The sequence below is a fragment of the Emydura macquarii genome, unplaced genomic scaffold, assembly GCF_026122565.2.
Source record: "Emydura macquarii macquarii isolate MOO-44397 ecotype Brisbane River unplaced genomic scaffold, CSIRO-AGI_Emac_v2 contig_1551, whole genome shotgun sequence".
NCBI classification, from domain to species: domain Eukaryota; kingdom Metazoa; phylum Chordata; order Testudines; family Chelidae; genus Emydura; species Emydura macquarii.
In genome coordinates, this window is record NW_027131688.1 from 20168654 (window position 1) to 20188339 (window position 19686).

A 19686-nucleotide genomic window follows, 5' to 3' on the forward strand; every position below is an offset into this window, starting at 1 on the left:
AAATGTAAATAACTAAATAATCTTCCTTGGAAAAAGCTCAGACTCATTGCAATTAACCCATTAGTCCCAAGATGGAAAAATGAAAACTGCCAATACTTTTAAGGTCTAATTGTATTAGGGAGGCCATTTAAGTAGAGCTTAAAATTTTCAGAGCCCACCAGAAATATCATGTTTGAGGACTAAAAACCATATCTCTAATAAATAAACTCTGAAGCATACATTAATGCTGTGCTCAGCATTGTACAAGACATGGAAAAAGAGCTGTTTTTGTAATCTAAATTAGGCAATCCATAGGCAATCCAAAAATATCTAATATTATATATACACACTCAATCTAGAATATACACAGGTTGAAGAACAAATCTGCATGCAGTTGGTAAAATTCCACTTCCCTCGCCCACACTTTCGCGCTCATTGCTTGGGGGGGTTAGCACTGAAAACCTTGCTAGACAAAATATATAGTACATAAAATTTAAAAATTCTGATTTTCAATCAAGTCAGGTGCACAAATGTACAAGAAAAATATATGCTCAACTGCACACTTCATTTATGCATGCAGTTACTACCATGGTTGCACCTGCTTCCTCACCAGGTCTGCCATGTGTCCATGCCATGTGTCTCCCTTTTCAAATCCCTTTTCAAAACGCATTCTGAACTCCCAGCCCTTCGCTCAGAGAAGTGTTTGCTAAATAATAAATATATATATTGTAAAAGAAGATCTAACACAATTGTGTTAATCATTACTGCTTAGTCACACACACTTTGGCTCTTTGAGTTGTAGACCCTGTAGATCAGGGAACTTATATTCTTATCTGTCTGCATAGCACCTAGCAAACTTTTGTCACTCTGTAATAAATAAAATGTAATAATAATGAGTTTGACAAACAGGGAATATTGCACAGTTTGAGTATGTGAGGGAGCAAAGTTTTGCAATAATTATAGTTTCCTTGCTTTGCAGAACTACACATGCTCTGTGTTTCTGCAGTCAGAGGAAGAGCGAGAGGAGGGTTGTCTCTAAATATTATATTTTTCATTTATGTTTAATGCAGAGATGTGCTGGTTCCTGGAGAATCCAGTCTGATTCTCAGTGCTAAGTAGGTATCATGGTAATGTGTGCTTAGCTTGAACTAATTTCAACAACATATTCTCTAGGTTTGCTTTGCCATAGAATTTATGCAGATATTATGGCATAAATAATTCAGAGTAGCAATTTACTCACATTACCTTTCCACTCAAAATGTTAGCAAGATCTGAAGCTAACTTGGGGCAACTCATCCCAATCCTCATTTATCAAATGCCATTAAAAATGTAATATTTCTTTGTTGCTTTTTTTTTTAGGGCTGGAGGGTGCTTGAAGTCAGTGAGAGTTGACTATGCACAGCACTTCCTAGGAGTGCACAGATCCTTGCAGGATCAAACCTTTTTGCACTTTGTCTTTCTGCTTCAATTTCAGCATCTCCTCACAGCCTCCCTCTTTTGGTGGGTTTGTTTAAAACCAGCAATAATGCAGTTGCATGTACTGGCCAGTAGGAGTTGCTAATGCAATTGCAAGGTCAGAGTCCACTTTCTTTATTCTTACATCCAAGGGGAAAAAAACTACACAGCCCCTGCAATGCTCAGAGCTCATTCTGGTCCACAAGTAGGAGATTCAAGTCTGCTCCTGAAGCCAGGTCTTCATATTGCACTCTGCCTCCCCTGCCACAGCAGCTGAATGCACATGTTCTTATCTCCCTAGGGTCCTAGTAAAACTGCTTCACTGGATGATCCTATTGAAGGAATCCTAGAATTTATTCATCTTACTGACATTGACGCAATGAAAATAAAGCTTGGGTTTTTTGTCTGCAAGTTTCCAGCTCTAAGGTAAGGCATTGCATGGATTCTAGTTATTCAGGCTGCTTAGCTGACTGTTTACAGCCAACCCTGTAATAATATTAGTTACCCAATATGCTGCCTGGGCACCTTCTTGGCTGTGCTTTGGGATTATTATAGTTGGAGCTGGTCGCAACACTTATAGTTAGGGCTGCCTGACACCTCCATTATTAGACCCTGTTTTCAGTTGTTAATAACTTTATCAAACTTGCACCATTTGGGTTAAAATTTCCCATCCTGTGCACTGAATGAGGCAGGGATCTTGTGAAAAAAAGAATATGTGACCATGTAATTAAAGACTGTATCCTAAAGCACATGCAGAAGATTGCACGAACAACCTTAATTCAGGCAATGTTTAACTTGGCAACCTTAACGTTCTTTGAACCTCGTTCTTTTGTGTGTCATTAATTATACTATTCCTGGGGGAATTTTGCACCAAAAACTGAAAAATTCTGCACCAAAAACTGAAAAATTCTGTGCACAATATTCTAAAAGTCTGCATCTTTTATTTGTCAAAATTACACAATACAATCACACCAGTTTCAATTATTTTGATAATTAATTTCAAAATACCTGTCAGCAAGAATATCTGCAACAATACAGACAAAAAAAGATTCAGGAAATGATTTTTGACAAATAGATTTCTTACTATGCATATTCATACAGAACTTTGAGTAATAATTCATTTACACTACAATACAGAACCGTAGTTTCTAACACCCATCAGAAGCAGTGCAAAGACTTGGAGGAATGAGGGGTAACGGAGGAACTGAGGGAGAGGGAAGTAATTGCTGGGAAGGAGCTGTGACTGGTCTGTGCCTAGGGTAGCCCACCTGAAAATGCCAAGGTCAGGGCAGGCTGCAAAAGGAGAGCAGATTCCCCCAGAACTGGTGGGTGACACTAAAGTTAGATTCCCCGACCAGTCACAAAAAGTGCTTCTGATTTCCCACACTGGTTATCAAGAAGCTACAACAAGAAATGTACAGCCCCCTTTATTGCATTTCAGTCTCTGGTTCCCAATTAACAACTATGTGCAGTAAAGAGATAAGTTATTTAAAACTCTGTTCCTTTTTCCAAAGTGGTCTCCTGATCCCCAAATGACCAGCCATATTATCATATCAGTATTGGTTTAGATCTTACCCAAAATACCACACTGCCAGCCACGCCTTTAATAACTAAAACGAAAAGTTTATTATAAAAGGGAAGAAACAAGAAGAGAGATGTTAATGGTCAGAGCAATCAGATACATACAAATGACTTAAAGGCCAGTATTGGAGTTTGCAGGTTTGTACAGTTCCTCTGGAGTACATCCAGTACCTGGAGGGGTCTCAGTCCTTTGTTTCACAGCTTCACATGTAGAGTAGTAGATCCAGAGGTAGGTAGGAAGCAGGAATGAAGACAAGAACAAGATTGAGATGGTGCAGCTGCATTTTATAGTTTCTGCCATGAGGCTTGTGCTTCCTTTGTCCAAAACACAGTCACACAGCACATGGCATGGAAAAGCCTCAAAGACCCCTGTCCATAGGCATGTTCTTACATGTCCTGGTGACCTATAAGGTGTATCCCCTGGATTCTTTCACTGGATTCATTGTATATTTGAGTTCCCTTGATGGGCCATTAAGCAGGCTTAATGCTGCTGCCATCCTGTCTCTGGGTGTCACCCAGAAATTCAGCTAGGATGACCAGATAGAAAGTGTGAAAAATCAGGATAAGGTAGGGGGTAATAGGTGCCTATATAAGACAAAGCCCCAAATATCGGGGCTCTCCCTATAAGTCAGGACATCTGGTCACCCTAAACACAGCGCAAATTTGAAATACAAATATACCATACATATTTAGAACTCATAATACAAAACCAATACATACGTATAAATCATAGAATAATAGAATATTAGAGTTGGAAGGGACTTCAGGAAGTCATCTAATCCAACCCCCTGCTCAAAGCAGGACTAACCTCAACTAAATAATCCCACCCAGGGCTTTGTCAAGCCTCAGTTTAAAAACCTCTAAAGAAGGAGATTCCACAATCTCCCTGTGTAACCCATTCCAGTGCTTCACCACCCTCCTAGTGAAAAATGTTCTCCTAATATCCAACCTAGACCTCCCCCACTGCAGCTTGAGACCATTGCTCCTTGTTCTGTCATCTACTACCACTGAGAACAGCCTAACTCCATCCTCCCTGGAACTCCCTTGCAGGTAATTAAAGGCTGCTATCAAATTCCCCCTCATTCATCTCTTTTGCAGACTAAACAAGCCTAGTTCCCTTGGCCTCTCCTCATAAGTCTTGTGCTCTAGCCCCCTAATCATTTTTGTTGCCCTCCACTGGACTCTCTCCAACTTGTCCACATCCTTTTTGTAGTGGGGGGCCCAAAACTGGACACAATGCTCCAAATGTGGCCTCACCAATGCCGAATAGAGAGGAATAATCACTTCCCTCGATCTTCTGGCAATGCTCCTAGTAATGCAGCCCAATATGCTATTATTTTTCTTGGCAACCAGGGCACACTGCTGGCTCATATCCAGCTTCTTATCCACTGTAACCCCCAGATCCTTTTCTTCAGAACTGCTGCCTAGCCCATCGGTCCCCAGTCAGATTTCTTTTGGCCCAATCTTCCAATTTGTCCAGGTCACTCTGTATTCTATCCCTACCTTCTAGGGTATCTACCACTCCCCCTAGCTTAGTGTCATCTGCAAACTTGCTGAGGGTGCAATCTACCCCAACCTCCTGATCATTAATGAAGATGTTGAACAAAACCAGCCCCAGGACCAACTCCGCTTGTGACCGGCTGCCAGCTAGACATGGAGCCATTGATCACTACCCGTTGAGCCCGATGATCAAGCCAGCTCTCTATCCATTTTATAGTCCATTCATCCAACCCATACTTCTTTAACTTGCTTATAAGAATACTGTGAGAGACTGTATCAAAAGCTTTGCTAAAGTCAAGGTATATCACGTCCACCACTTTCCCCACATCCATAGAGCCAGTCACCTCTTCATAGAAGGCAATCACGTTGGTCAGGCATGACTTGCCCTTGGTGAATCCATATTGATTGTTCCTGATCACCTTCCTCTCTTCCAAGTGCCTTAAAATGGATTCCTTGAGGACCTGCTCCATGGTTTTTCCAGGGATGAGGTGAAGCTGACCGGTCTGTAGTTCCCTGGATCCTCTTTCTTTCCTTTCTTGAAGATGGGCACTATATATTTGCCTTTTTCCAATCATCAGGGACCTCCCCTAATTGCCACGAGCTTTCAAAGATAATAGCCAATGGCTCTGAAATCACATCAGCCAACTCCCTCAGCACACTCGGATGCATTGCATCTGGCCCCATGGACTTGTGTATGTCCAATCTTTCTAAATAGTCCTGAACCTGTTCCTTCAGTACTGAGGGATGTTCACCTCCTCCCCATTCTGTGCTGCCCAGTGCAGTAGTCTGGGAGCTGACCTTGTCTGTGAAGACAGAGGCAAAAAAGGCATTGAGTACCTCAGCTTTCTCCAAATCCTTTGTCACTAGGTTGCCTCCCCCATTCTGTAAGGGGCCCACACTTTCCCTAATCTTCCTCTTGTTGTTAACATACCTGTAGAAACCCTTCTTGTTCCCTTTCATGTCCCTTGCTAGCTGCAAGTCCAATTGCACTTTGGCCTTCCTGATTTCACTCCTGCATGTTCGAGCAGTATTTTTATAAGCCTCCCTAGTCATCTGACCAAGCTTCCACTTCTTGTAAGCTTCTTTTTTGTGTTTAAGCTCATCAAAGACTTCTTTGTTAAGCCAAGCTGGGTACCTACCATATTTGCTATTCTTTCTGCACATCGGGATGGTTTGTTCCTGCGTCCTCAATAAGGTTTCTTTAAAATACAGCCAGCTCTCTTGGATTCCTTTCCCCCTCATATTAGCCTCCCCGGGGATCCTGCCCATCAGCTCCCTGAGAGAGTCAAAGTTTGCTTTTCTGAAGTCTATGGTCCGTATCCTGCTGTTCCCCTTTCTTCCTTTTATCAGGATCCTGAACTCAACCATCTCATGGTCACTGCTGCCTAGGTTGCCACCCACTTCTACTTCCCCTACCAGATCTTCCTGTTTGTGAGCAGCAAGTCAAGAAAAGCGCTTATCAATCTTCGTGAATCATGACTTTTCCATTGATACCTTCTAGGGCATATCCTATATGATATTTATTGCAATTCTGTAATATTGGTATCAGTAATATTATAAAGGGTCATTCATATTCCATAGACGTCACAGGAGCCTGGGAGTAAACCTGGATGGTTTTTGGGTGTGGGGGGAGAAGTACAGAAGAGGGTTTTTTTGGGGGGAAGGATTGTTAGGGAGTTAAGGAGCCTCCTCCATGCAGTCCCTGGCAGACCCCTAGTCTCTCCCATTTAGTCAGGCTTTTTTCCCCCCGTCCCCATGTGGTCCTGAAACCTCCCCTCCCCTCCAGTCCTCATGTGGCCCTGCAGCCCCACTCTCATTCAGCCCCTGTCTCAATGCTGTCACCCCACTAGCTCCTGAGCCTGTGCCCCAGTCTGTCCCCCACTAGCCCTTCTGAACCCTGCCCTATGACTCCACCAGCAGCCCCGTCTGCCCCGGTCTGTCCACCCTGTGCCTCCTGACCTGGCCCCGTAAAGGAACACAGCCTCTCTATGGGCCAGCTGCCCTCTCTTCTGGTGCCTCAGAAGCCCCTGGTGGGCGAAGGGTGTAACTGCAGTGCCTCTCCAGCAGAATTTATATTCTGCATAGAAAAAAAATAATCTATGGGGGACATGAATTCTGCACCTGTGCAGTGCTGCAGAATTCCCCCAGGAGTATTATACATTATCCAACATGCATTCACTTACATTTCTCACAGGAAGCTGATAGTAGAAACTAAAATTGTCAAACTGTTTGCTTTTTTTTCCAATTCCTTCCATCATTCTTCTGATGCCCTGTTCTAGTTAACTGTATTTTTCTGAGTTAACTTATGTGCATAGACAACACTTAGAAAAATGCCATTCTGATCCTAGTCTCCTAGGGCCAAAGTTAGACCTGGTTCAATGTCACTGACTTCAGTGGCATCACACCTGCTTACATCACATCTGACTTGGTCCTTCTTGCACACATCATTAAATAGGATGATAAGCGGCAGTCCCACTGAACCAAACAACTACCACACAAGGTACAGAAAATGCTTTTAAAAATAAAACATGGAGTCACCGTAAAAACTAACCTGGCAAACAAACAAGGTCAGGAACAACTTTGGCTAAGTGAGATCATAATTTTAAGTACATCTATAATATACTGGGTGGCCATAACAGTTAGAAACCAGTTTAGCAGCAATGGGAATTCAACAATTTCCAAGGCTTCACTCCTGTCTCTGTGTAACTGGGTCTTGTCAAGCAAACATATTTGTCTCATGTGTTTTACTGGTCTGACTCCTGGTGCTTTTGGAAAGGAAAGAACATCTGAATATCATCTTGGACATCAAAGGAACTCTCAGTCGGGCAGACAGAAATACTGTGTTGGAGGTGGTTTATGATAATTGTGTGGGAGCCGAAAGTGGACACAATTTGTTTTTTGAAGAGATAGAAATAAAGACTGGAATATATGGAGTCTGTGGCTGCTGCTACTGCTGTTAGGAAAGGTGAGTGTGTGTGTGTATGTATGCATACACGTGTGTGTCTAAATAGATTTATATAATGTAATAGTTAATAGATAATGTAATAGTCACTGTGAATGTACTGCCTCTTTTTTATATTCCTAATACAAATTTGCATTAATAATACTTACCTCTCTTATAGCGCTTTTCATCTCCACATCTCCAAGTGTCACTAGATATAATTTTGCAGATAGAGCAGCTGGGTATAGCATGCTTAAATGACTTGGCCAAGTTATAGCAGGTCAGTGGAAGATCTGGGAGCAGAACCCAGAACTCCTGACTCCTAGTCTCATGTTCTTTTCCTGTTTGGAGGTAGCAGAGTGAATCATAGAGTACATGGCCTGTTCAGACAGTCCAACCACCCCTGTTTAGGAGGGACAACCCCTATTCTTTTAAAACAAATACTTAATGTTTTTCCCTTTGGTCTCTCCATAAAGCCCTGTTAGTCCAATATATTTCAACAGAGTTCATAGATTCATAGATTTTAAGGCCACCTTTATGGTCATCTAGTCTGACTTCCTCCTTAACATTGGCCAAAGAATTTCACTATGATTCCTGCATCAAGCCCACAACTTCTGGCTTAGCTAGAGCATATCTTCTAAAAAGATATCCAGTCTTGATTTAAAAGACTTCAAGTGATGGCCGGTCCCTACTCATTCCAATAGTTAATTACCCTCATTTGAATAATTTACATCTTATTTCTAGTCTGAATTTGTCTAGCTTCAGCTTCCAACAATAGGATCTTGTTAAATCTTTGTCTGCTAGATTAGCGCCTCCTGCTATCATAAATCTTCTCCCTATGTAGTTTGGCTTCTTGTTATGTACTGAGAATATTTTCACACACACACATTGTTTTATTTCAGTTTCACAAACATTTCCTTTCTTTCACTCAGATCTAATATGAAAAGTCAGAGGCCACCCTCCATGCCTGTATCACAAAGGCTTTCTCATCAGTAGGCAACATCTGAGACCACAGCTACTCGAAAGTTACTCAGAATGGCAAACAATATTCATCTGCTGGAAACAGCCTACAGGCCACCTGAAGACACGTGCCACAGTGTTTCAAGAAAAGAAGATCACATGAACCCAACATTTGGTTCCCTGCACAAAGCCCAACTGAAAGGAGGAATGCACATGGGCTAGAGTCCTCCCAGACACCTGCAGCTAGATTCCTGCTTAGCTGGGCACAGCTCCTGCTGTGGAGAGAAGCACTGGATGGAGCCACATCATGCTTATGTAGGGCATTGGATCAGAGGAGCTATGTTGTGTGTGGCTCCAGCGGCCTCACACTTGCCATTCGCCCAGTCCCCCCAAAATGCTCCTTTCCATGGCTCTGCAGAGAGAGCCACTGCTGTGTGGCATGCAGAAGGTTGCAGAACCCTTCCGGTGCATGGTTGCAACCTAGCATCCTGCTCATCAGAAATGTGGCATTTCCACAGCATTTTGGGCCTTGCATACCCACAGAGGGGAAACAGGATGTGGCACTTGACTTTTGTGTCCCATCAGTTACTTTAAATGGAAAGCCATACTAATAGCATAGAAGCTACATCAATCCCTAGTAGCCTCTCCCATTGCAATGGATTTATGGACATGCTGTAAATGTTTCTTAGCTCTGAAGCCAGTTATAAAACTAAGTTTGTCCTTCCATTTATATAGCTCAGTTTACTTAAAATTTCCCCTTCTATAAAACTCATTTCTTTAAAGTGGGAATTTTGGCTGTGGAAATCTCATGTGCAGTGTACAGTTAAAATAGCTGTTTCCTCTAATCCTCTGGGTTGGTGTGAACTGCTTTCAGATGTGAATAGACAAGAAATGCAGTGTAGGAAAATAATAGCACTTCGTTCACAATCTCAGAGTTGGATTTGGTTCAAGGCCTCATTTGCTATTGTATTAATATAGGTCACTGCTTTTCTCAGACAGTGTAAACAAAACGCAGAAAAGAACTGCTATATCAGACACTCCCCAGCTATTCTAGGTAGCCATTCTGCATCAATGACAGCTTCCTCAAACATGGCCTTTCACCCCTGTTTTGTTGGCAGTTCAATGTGCTCATGATTAATTAGGAACGGAGCCAGAAAAGCAAGTTGGTTGGTTTTTGTGTGTAGGAAAACCTTGTAATCAAGCTACCCTATGAAATATTTGGGTGAAAATCCCCTAAATCAAAAGAAATATTAAAAGGTATCACACTACAAAAGTATAAACTCCTCTCTGTGCTATTTGCTGAGCCTTAAAGCTCATTTCTTCCATAAACTAGCATTTAAAGGCCAGATTCTGCTTTTCTTACTCCTGGAGAATGGTACCTCACTCTACAAGTAGTCCCAAATAGACCTATTCCAAGTAAAATGCCACTCGTGGTGAACAGCGGGATGGGTACCTGGCCTTAGGCAAATAAATGAGTTTTAAAAATCAAGTCAAACTACTTTACAATTTCCATGTTGTCATACTGGCTGGATAAGGGGGCCCTTGAGGTGTATTCAGGAGCTCTGATTACTCCCATCTACACCAGTCTCACGTTGGGGATGTCTCGCTGGCTGGATTGGGGGGGGGGGGGGGGGGGGGGGGGGGCATTTAGTATATTGTTTGACATTAGTATGTCAAAATCATAATAATTCATGTGAGATATGCCATGTCCGGTACTGTTAGAAAGGCTATAATGTGCTAAGTAAGATGATAATGTTTATGTTCATGAGTTATGTGTGTAATGGAAGTTATGGATATGGTTGATATATCTGTGTTTCAAATTGTGCTGTGTCTGGGTAATACCCCAGACAGGATGGTTGCAGGGATGGCCTGCTTAATGGCCCATTAAGACATTCACAGGTGCAAGGGACCCAGGGGGAGAAGCCAGGGATATACTTGATAAGTTACGAGGACTTGCTCATGTGACTCTGGACTCCATTTTGGTTCCTGTGAAATTCCACAAGCAGTATGGCAAGGGCCAGAGGACATAGAAGGCAGGTGCCCGGGATCCATTTTGTCTTCAGTCGGGTTCAGCCTTCAGCCATCTACCTACCACTGGATCAAGTCATCTGCAACTGAAGCTGTGAAACAAAGGACCGAGACCCATCCAGCTACTGGATGTATACCAGAAGGACTATACAAGCCTGCAGACTCCACAATTCTTCTAGAAACTTGATGTACATGGACTTTCAAATCATTTGTATGTATCTGATTGCTTTAATCCTTTAACATTTCTCTTATAGTTAGTTAGTTTCTTTCTTTGTATAATAAACCTTTTAGTTTTAGTTACTAAAGGATTGGCTGGCAGCGTTGTATTTTTGGTAAGAACCAAACATATTGATCTGGTACTGTGGCTGACCCTTTGGGGTCAGGAGGAACCTTTTTGGTAAAGAGCATAGAGTTTAAATAACTGGTCTCTTTACTGGATTTAGTGCTGATTTGGGAGCCAGGAGCTGAAATGCAGTAAAGGGGGCTGTGTGTATTTGTATGCTGGCTTCTTGATAACCGGTTTGGGGAATCAGAAGCACAGTTTGTGGCTGGTTGGAAAGTCTGACTTCAGTGTCACCCACCAGTGCTGGGAGAATCTGCTCTCCTTTTACAGCCTGCCCTGACCTTGGCATTTTCAGGTGGCTACTCTGGGCACGGAAGGGTCACACATGTAATCTGCCTTAAGAGAGACTCCTCAAGAACCAGCAAACACCAGCTAGGTCACAGAGGTTGTTCATTAACTAGAGGTGGGACGGAACCATACCAAAAAGTTATTCTCCCTTATCCACCATTTCAGCTTGAACTCTTCGTTCACATTTCCCTGCACAGCTCGGCCCTGGCCTGCACCTTGGATCTGATCTGTTAATATGTCCCCCCTTCTTCCCAGGCCATTCGGCCAATGTGCCCAGCCTCTTCAGGTGTATCAAAACCTTTTGAGCATTTGTGTCAGTTTTGCCAGATTGGTGAGAAAAACAAATGAAACAAACAAAATCCCTTAGAAAGGACTCAGAGAAAATCAAAATGTTTCCTTTAAAAAAAGATTAAACATCTCGATCTTTCAACGACTGTTCCAAAAAGGTGGAAAATAATCAGATGTGGTCACCATTGAAAAAAACCATTTTGTTCAACCTGAAACTACATTTTTTTTCAACTTTTCGATTTGTCTAAAATTTTGAACAATTTTGGTTCAACCCAAAAGGTTTTGATGTTTTTAATTTTTCAGAATTGCCAGTGAACCAAAAAGTCCATAATTCACACAGCTCTGCTCACAGCCCTCTGAGTTTATTTCTCCCATCTTTGTGCCTTTCTCCGCACATAGTCCAAGGGCAACTGGCCCTTCCTTTCCCCTTTCAACCCCCTCCTAAAGATCTGTTCCTTTTCTGAGGCCTGCGAACACCAAATGCCTTCTGCACCCCAACATTAAATAACTGGAGGAAGAAAAAAAAATCTTTATCACCTTTCTTTGTGGGCTGCCAGTCTCTTATCTAAGAGTTCTCAACTTGGCAGTCAGGACCCCTGGGGGATTGCAAACAGGTGTCAGGGGCTCATAACCACCCTAGCTTTCCCATCTTGCTAATCGTTCTGGGTAGGTGAGAGAGGAGCTTTGGTGGAGGTGAGTGGTCCTGATCTATGGTACATCTGTGTTCTAGGACCCAATCCTGCAAATACCTACTACCGGGGTGAGTAGAGAGGACTACTATTGGTTGTAAGGGTTTGCAGAATGGTGCCTTTACCTTGTGAGCCTCACAGGGTCAGGAAGTTGGGGGGAGGCATTAATATTTTTGTGTCTTCTACAACACTGAGCACATCTTCAATTCCCACTGACCAAATGACCAGTGGGTTATTTAATACCCAGTAGGCTCTCTATTGCTTTTAATGAATTGTGAGAACTTCAAAATGATCAAAGTCAATTTTAGCTATTAAAAGATTAGGAAGGGCATTCTAACAAAAGTCAATAATTTGGCTACTCTTCCCAAGACAACTAACTCCCGATTCTGCTTGAAAACAGAGTTTCTAATGCTTCGCATGGTCCTGGTATTAGATAAATGTGCAATTACTATTTCAGCTAAACATTTAATTGGTTTATAAACTACTCAGTAAAGCAATTAAAAAATTTCATTGCCACCTTGCGCAGGATGGAAGAGAACACACAAGTCTGCATGTTACATCCAGCCTCAAACTTCCTCCCACACAAAGAAATATGGACAGCTGTCAAAATGTACAGGGCTGGGCTCTGAATCGTGCTGGGTATATCAAGCCAGTCACAGTATTCAGCCTTCTGTGCTATCACTTACACATTTATCTCCAGGGGAGAGGAATAGATTCTATGCACAACTTCTTGAAGATGGGTTTATATTGAACCCATTTATTGATATTTAAATCAACAAAGCAAATAGATAAAAACACCCACAACCCCTCGGACATCCTGATCATAGCTCGTCTAAAAATAAATTCTACAGCACTGGAAAGATTCCTTCCAAATAAATATTGGTAACTGGTTGCTGCTACTCAATCTGACATTCACATTTTGAGAATACAGACTGGAAACCTTCATGAGTATATGATATCCTATTAGTAGCTCTTTAACTACAATGGGTGAAATCACTACCACTGTGTATTGGAACATATAGTGTTGTACAAACAAGTCCTGTCTGTGTATGTATATATATATATATATATACTGTGTATGTAGGTGAAAGATGTTTATTTTAAATAACGTTTCTTCATTGTAAATTTCTCTTTCATATTTTGCAGTAGAGCCATAAAATAAAAACTTAAATGAAGAAAAATGCCTCATACTCATTAGCTGCAAATTGGACTGCAGGGTTTAGAGATGAATATTCTCTAATCTTACAATGATCCCAATCCTATGGACTTTCTAGACATGATTCTGTGACATATTTAAACCCGTACATAGGATCTGTGCTGTGCTTTCAGGAGGGTAGGGGACAAGGGTGGCTTTAAGTCCTCTGTTTTACTCCTGATTTCTGGGCTGTTATGGGGGCAAGTGCAGGGACCAAAGAAGGACACTCCACTGTAGAAGTTGATTGCATCATGGAATGGGCCACCCAAATAACCTAAGAGAAGCTGCTTCAATAAAGAAATAAAACCTCCTCTGACCACACACATCTAATTGTCACCTACTACTCCCCACTAAAACCCATACAGGATAACATCAAACTACCATAACCGATACTCTTTCCTGAACGCCCTCTTCTGGCCTTCAAACAACCCCCCAACCCCATTATTAGAAGCAAACTCCCCACAGACTAAGACACACCAACTCAAAGTGGCACCAGACCCTACCGGAACAACAGATGCAAAACCTGCAGACATATCTCCACTGCTAAAATGATCAACACCCCTCACAACACACCTTTCAAGATCCAGAGATCCTACACTCGCCTGTCACAACATGTGCACTAAATGTCCCATAAGTTTTTATTTGGGTGAAATGAGACATTCACTACGCGCTCACATGACCTCATACAGGAAAATGATAAAAGACAAAAACACCATCTCACCTGTGGGTGAACACTTTTCACAAAGCGATCACTCTGAATCTAAACTATCAGTCCTCATCCTCAAAGGAAACCTGCACACTTTCAAAAGATGAGCTTGGAAGCTTAAATTTATAACTTTGCTAGACACTCCTAATCATGAACTGAATAGTGGCGACGCTGGATTTTTGGCATATTACAACAATCTACAACCCCCCATCCACCGCAACTGTCCTTCCCCGCCCCCTCTCCGCATCTCCCTATGACTGGAGAGATGAGGCCCCCTTCACCTTGAATGGTCCCTGGAAATATGTGTTAACTAATTACGCTAAAAAATCTGTTCCACTTTGTATTTAGCTGAGATACACTGAGACCATGTCTACACTACCACTTATGTCAGCAAAACTTTTGTCGCTCAAGGGTGTGAAAACAACACTCCCCTGAGCTACATAAGTTACATCGACAGTGGTGCTCATGTGCACAGCGCTATGTCGGTGGGAGAACTTCTTCCACTGACATAGCTTAAGCCGCTCATAGGGGTGGGTTTTTTTATGCTGATGGGAGAGCTCTCTCCCATCAGCATGGTGTCTTCACCACACACGCTACAGCAGCATTGCTGTACTGATATAGCTGCACTGCCGCAGCTCTGTAAGGCCTTGTCTGCACTAGCACTTATGCCGGCAAAACTTTTATTGCTCGGGGGTGTGAAAAAACACCCCCCTGAGCGACATAAGTTTTGCCAGCAAAAGGGCTTAGGTGGACAGCTTTATGTTGTCAGGAAATGCTTTCCCACCACTCATTTAGGTGGTTTTATTATGTCGGCAGGAGAGCTCTCTCCCGTCGACATAACACGGCTACACAAGTGCTCTTACAGTAGTACAGCTATACTGATACAGCTGTGCTGTTGTACTGATACAGCTGTGCTGCTGGAAGTTTAAGTGTAGACTAGCCCTACGTGTAGACATGGCCTAAGTTTCCCAGACCTGAAGAGCTCTGTGTAAGCTTGAAAGCTTGTCTCTCTCACCAGCAGAAGTAGGTGTAATAAACATTAATACCCCCCTTTTCCTGCTGATAAATTTGAAAGCAGCCAGGACCTACTGTGACTTAGAGCTAGCTGCTCTAATTTACAGCAACCTCCTATGGGCTCCCAGTGAGAGGCTCCACAGGCGGGAGCAGTATAGAATCTCTGTAGCACTCAGCACTCCAGAGACTCCCCCAGAAACAAACCTCTTCTGCTCCCCTGACACGCTGCCTGCGAAAAGCATGTCTGGGTGGCTGCAGGGCTTTTACACACCATCATGATGCTGGCATAGCCTAGAGGGGCTGCAGCGGATGAGGAATTCCTTCCCTCAGTTCTCAGCAGTCAATGGGAAGGAAAGATGCTCAGCACCTTCCAGGATCAAGCCCGGAGGTCCTGCTCTTGCTCCCATTAAAGTCACCTCACACAACCCCTGGCCCTAAAGACTTTAAAAGGGAGATAACATTGGTTCCTAGGATTTAAACAGGTTTAAATATTTCAGCTTTTCTGGGAGATCCTTTCTTTCCATTTCCTTTTGTGATCTGCCCGGAAGAGAATCACTGTTTGCTGGGAGATGATTCCTCATCCGTTCCATGGCTGTTGTTTGGCTGGTGAAGTTGAAAGACTTTCTGAAACCATCTCAGGAATTAATGGGGCTGGAACTAGAGCACAGCATTGGGACTGGAGGTATTTGGTGAGGGGAGTGGGTGGGGAAAACTGTTTCAGTAATCCAGGGTTGTGTTTGCCAAAGCAATTGCAGGAACTAAGAATAAAGTACTCAGCCTCCTGCACGGCTAGTGTGCCAAACAAACCCTGGCAGTGGCAGGAGGCCTAAGGGAAGGAATCTGTGTCCTATGTACCATAGAACAGTGCCACAGAACTTTCTACTGTAGCAGAGAGAGGCTCTGGGACACAGGTGGGGAAGGGACACTGGCAGTGAACTGTGCTGATCAACTGGCTCCCACCTCAGCGAAGGTGGCCTTTGGATACATAGCAGGCACAGCCCAGCTGTGCATCTGCTCCGTGTACTTCTTCAAGGGCTAAGTGCCTCCGACTCCTGTATGTCACCTGAACATATCACATTTACTTAGGGTCTGTGTGGGTGAACATAGTCCACCCCACATCGTTCACAGAGATACAAATCCGTGGGATTCTGATGGGGCATCTCTTAAGAACTGCTGAGGAAAGCAGGTGAAGCAATCCAGTGACAGGCTGGCAATATTAACCTGAAACAACCAGGCCAGCTAACAGTCTTAGGCCCTTAGTGATGGGGAGGGGTTAAGCCGGTTTTGCTGACTCACTGTTACCAGTTGCCTACTTTCCCTACCTGGACAGAGGGAGGAGGGAGTGGCTTTTTACAGACAGAGCTGGCCCTGTTAGCCTAGCGCTGTTGGGAGCTGAGATCTGGATCTGAATTTTGTGCTTTGAGACCAGTGCTCTAGTTTCGTCTGTTCCCAGAATATCTTGGCAGGTAACCCACTGAAGATTACCAGAGGTGCTCAGTTTAATTATTAGAGGGGTCTCTAATCAGTGATGTAGTGTTTATAAAAGGGTTAATTAAGAATCACATTGTATTGTCAAGAGACTTCTGACCTCCAGGCTAGTTAGATGGTCTACAGCGGCCACCCACCGTAAAGAATTCATCTTTGATTCACAAGAGAGTTAGTTTCATGGCATCTCAACTCCCCTGAATTGCACTGCAAGCGCTAGTGCACCTTCTATATGTAAGTTAGAAGCAGAGTCTATCAATAGATGCTTACTGAGATGCTCCTAGCCATCCGTACATCGTGGCTTTATTAAATAGCTTTGCCCAGGCAGTATGATTTTAGAGGAAGGAGGATATAGTGGTGAAATCTAAAGGAAGGAAAGAGTAAGGCAAGTGTGTGTGAGCCTTTGAATTTCATCAGACATATAACATCCATTGGGGGGGGAGGGGAGAAAAAAATACTTATAGCAGTAGGACCTCTTCAGGTAAATTCACTTGGCAGTGTGGCCAAGTGGATAGGAAACTGGCCTGGGGTGCAGAAGAGCTAGAGGTCTATTCCTTGCAGTGCTGCTGGGTTACCATAGCCAGTAACCTCCCCTCTCTGTGCCTCAGTTTCCCTATCTGTAAAATGGGGATAATGTTACTGACCTCTCTTATAAAGTGCTTTGAGATGTACTATTGAAAAGCACTATATAAGAGCTAGGCATTATTAGAATTAAACAGAAGCTGTTTTTTTTATTTGTGATTTCCCCTTCCCCCCTCAGCTAGACAGACTCAGGGAACTAGTGAATTAAACAGTGTGACACATGTCTGCCACCACATTGGCCCGAATAAATGTGTACGGAGATTTCTTTCAGACTTTGGTCTTCAGCTGTGATTTTGCAGATCAGGTCAGCCTGAAATGGGGGAATTGTAAAGGACAGATAAGACAGCTAAAGGCCGGATTGGATGAGACACTCATGTCTTAACAACAGTTAAGGGTGCTGATGAAGCCAACTAATCTTTATTTCAACAAACATCTATGGAACTTAATGTTAACCACTCTACAAAACACTTGGTTAATATGAGAGAGACAAGGTGAGTGACATAATATATTTTATTGGACCAACTTCTGTTGGTGAGGCAGACAAGCTTTCATGCTACAGAGTTCTTCTTCAGGTCTGGGAAAGGTACTCAAAGTGTCACAGCTTGATTAATATGGTCAAACAAGGATGAACTGGAAACTGTGGTGAGCTATGGCCCCAGGACGTGTTTTTGGGTAGATTCCGGAAGTAGTAGAGTATAAGAAAGAGCCCTTTGATTAGAAATTGGGATAAAGACAATTATTTACCAGGAGAGAAAGGGCACGCTACAGCACAAAAGAGGGTTTAGATTCCTTAGAAGCTGCCTTGGAAAGCTTGCTGTGTGTATTATAAAAGTGCAATGGAGCAATAAAAAAAAGTGGGAAAGATACACAATTGCTGCCATCTAGTGGTGCTGGGGCGGTCAGGAGAGAGGACTATAGCAGGTTGTGATCAATTTTTTTACAACTCCCAGTCTCCAAAGGGTGCATGGTTTGGGCTGATCAGATATTAGAATTTGATATAATAATAAAGAGCCAATAAGCAGACAGCAGATGATGTGATAGCCTGAAAGTTACCTTTTTAAAAACATGGTTTCAGACTGTCTCTTGTTTCTGTGAGCGTCAGCTTTCAGCAGCAGTCATAAAGTCTGTGAGCTGAGCTTCAGGGAAGTCCTATGGCCTGTGTTATACAGGAGATGAGACCAGGGGATCACAGTGGTCCCGTCTGGCTTTATAATCTTTGAATCAATATAACCTCTGTGCTGAGCAGAGATGGGTCAAAAGTGCCAGAAAAGTCACTCCATCAAACCGATGACTACTAATGCATCTCTCTACTATTACTTTGTCCTTCCCACTTCTATTTGTCGGTTTAGTCACCTATTGTTTGTGTCCACGTTCTAGCCTGAGATTTCTAGGCTGTGAAGTACTTTTGGTGTTATTTATTTGTGTTGTCTGCAATGCGCTGCTAACGCCGATTTGGGGGGGCTTAGCCACTACAGCAATGGAATGAATACTACTAACTGCCATCTGTTGGACTAAATCCATGAATGTAGTCTGGGATCCCTCGTATTCACTTACTGCCACATTCACATACGCGTATTTTATTTGCAGAGAGAGAAAGTGTCGTGAGTACTCATGCAAATATGCATTCACGCCACCCAAAGAAAGGCTGCTTGGGACTGGGAGCGATGCAGCTCCGGGCAGGCGTTGCTAGGCCCATGTGGGAGAGGGGCGGGGCCGGGGCCAGGAGGGGTGAGCCGTCCAGTCAGAATGTGTCTGTGGGCCGGATGCAACCCGTGGGCCGTAGTTTGGAGACCCCTGACATATAGTGTGTAATCAAGTCAGCCCTTCACCTTTTCTTTATTAAGCTAAAGAGATTGAGCTCTTTTAGCAAACACGCCTTATAGTGATAGACTCATCTCTTAATCACTTTCATGGCTCTTCTGTGAATCCTTTGTAATTTATCAACATACTTCTTGAATTATGAGCACCAGAACCGGATGCAGCATTCTAGCAGCAATCACACCAGTGCCAAATACAGAGCTAAAATAACCTCTCTACTCCCACTTGAGATTCCCCTGTTTATGCATCCCAGGATCACATTCGCCATTTTGGCCACAGTGTCACACTGAGAGCTCATATACCTCTGATTACCCACCACAGCCCCAAAATCTTTTTCAGAGTCACTGCTGCCCAAGATAATCCCCCATCCTGTAAGTATGACCGATGTTCTTGTTTCTAGATGTATACAGTGACACTACCTCTTCATTATTCACCATTCCCCCAATTTTTGTATCATCTGAATACTTTATCAGTGATGATTTTATGTTTACTTCCTGGTCATTGATAAAAATGTTAAATCGCTTAGAGCCAAGAACCAAAAATGGATACTAGAAGCACACCAACTTGATGACGATTCCTCATTTACAATTACATTTTGAGACCTATCAGTCAGTTTTAAATCCATTTAATGTGTTCCATGTTTGTTTTATATTGTTCTAGCTTTTTAATCAAAATGTTGTGCAGTACCAAGTCAAATGCCTTACAGAAGTCTAAGTATATGACATCAGCACTATTCCCTTTATCAATCAAACCTGTAATCTCATCAAAAAAAGATATCAAGTTAATTAGACAGTAGCTATTTTCCATAAACCTATGTTGATTTGCATTAATTAC

General features: G+C 42.9%; 1 protein-coding gene across 1 annotated transcript in view; it reads left to right on the forward strand.

Annotated features, from left to right (window-relative positions):
- Positions 1-10007, forward strand: part of LOC137157736 (exocyst complex component 3-like) — a 50249-nt gene extending 40242 nt beyond the window's left edge. The window contains exons 10-12 of the mRNA XM_067555161.1: positions 1736-1860; positions 7292-7480; positions 8389-10007. Of these exons, the coding sequence (XP_067411262.1) occupies positions 1736-1860; positions 7292-7475 (309 nt within the window). The 3' untranslated portion in view covers positions 7476-7480; positions 8389-10007. The remainder of the gene's footprint in view (positions 1-1735; positions 1861-7291; positions 7481-8388) is intronic.
- Positions 10008-19686: the final 9679 nt, after the last annotated feature.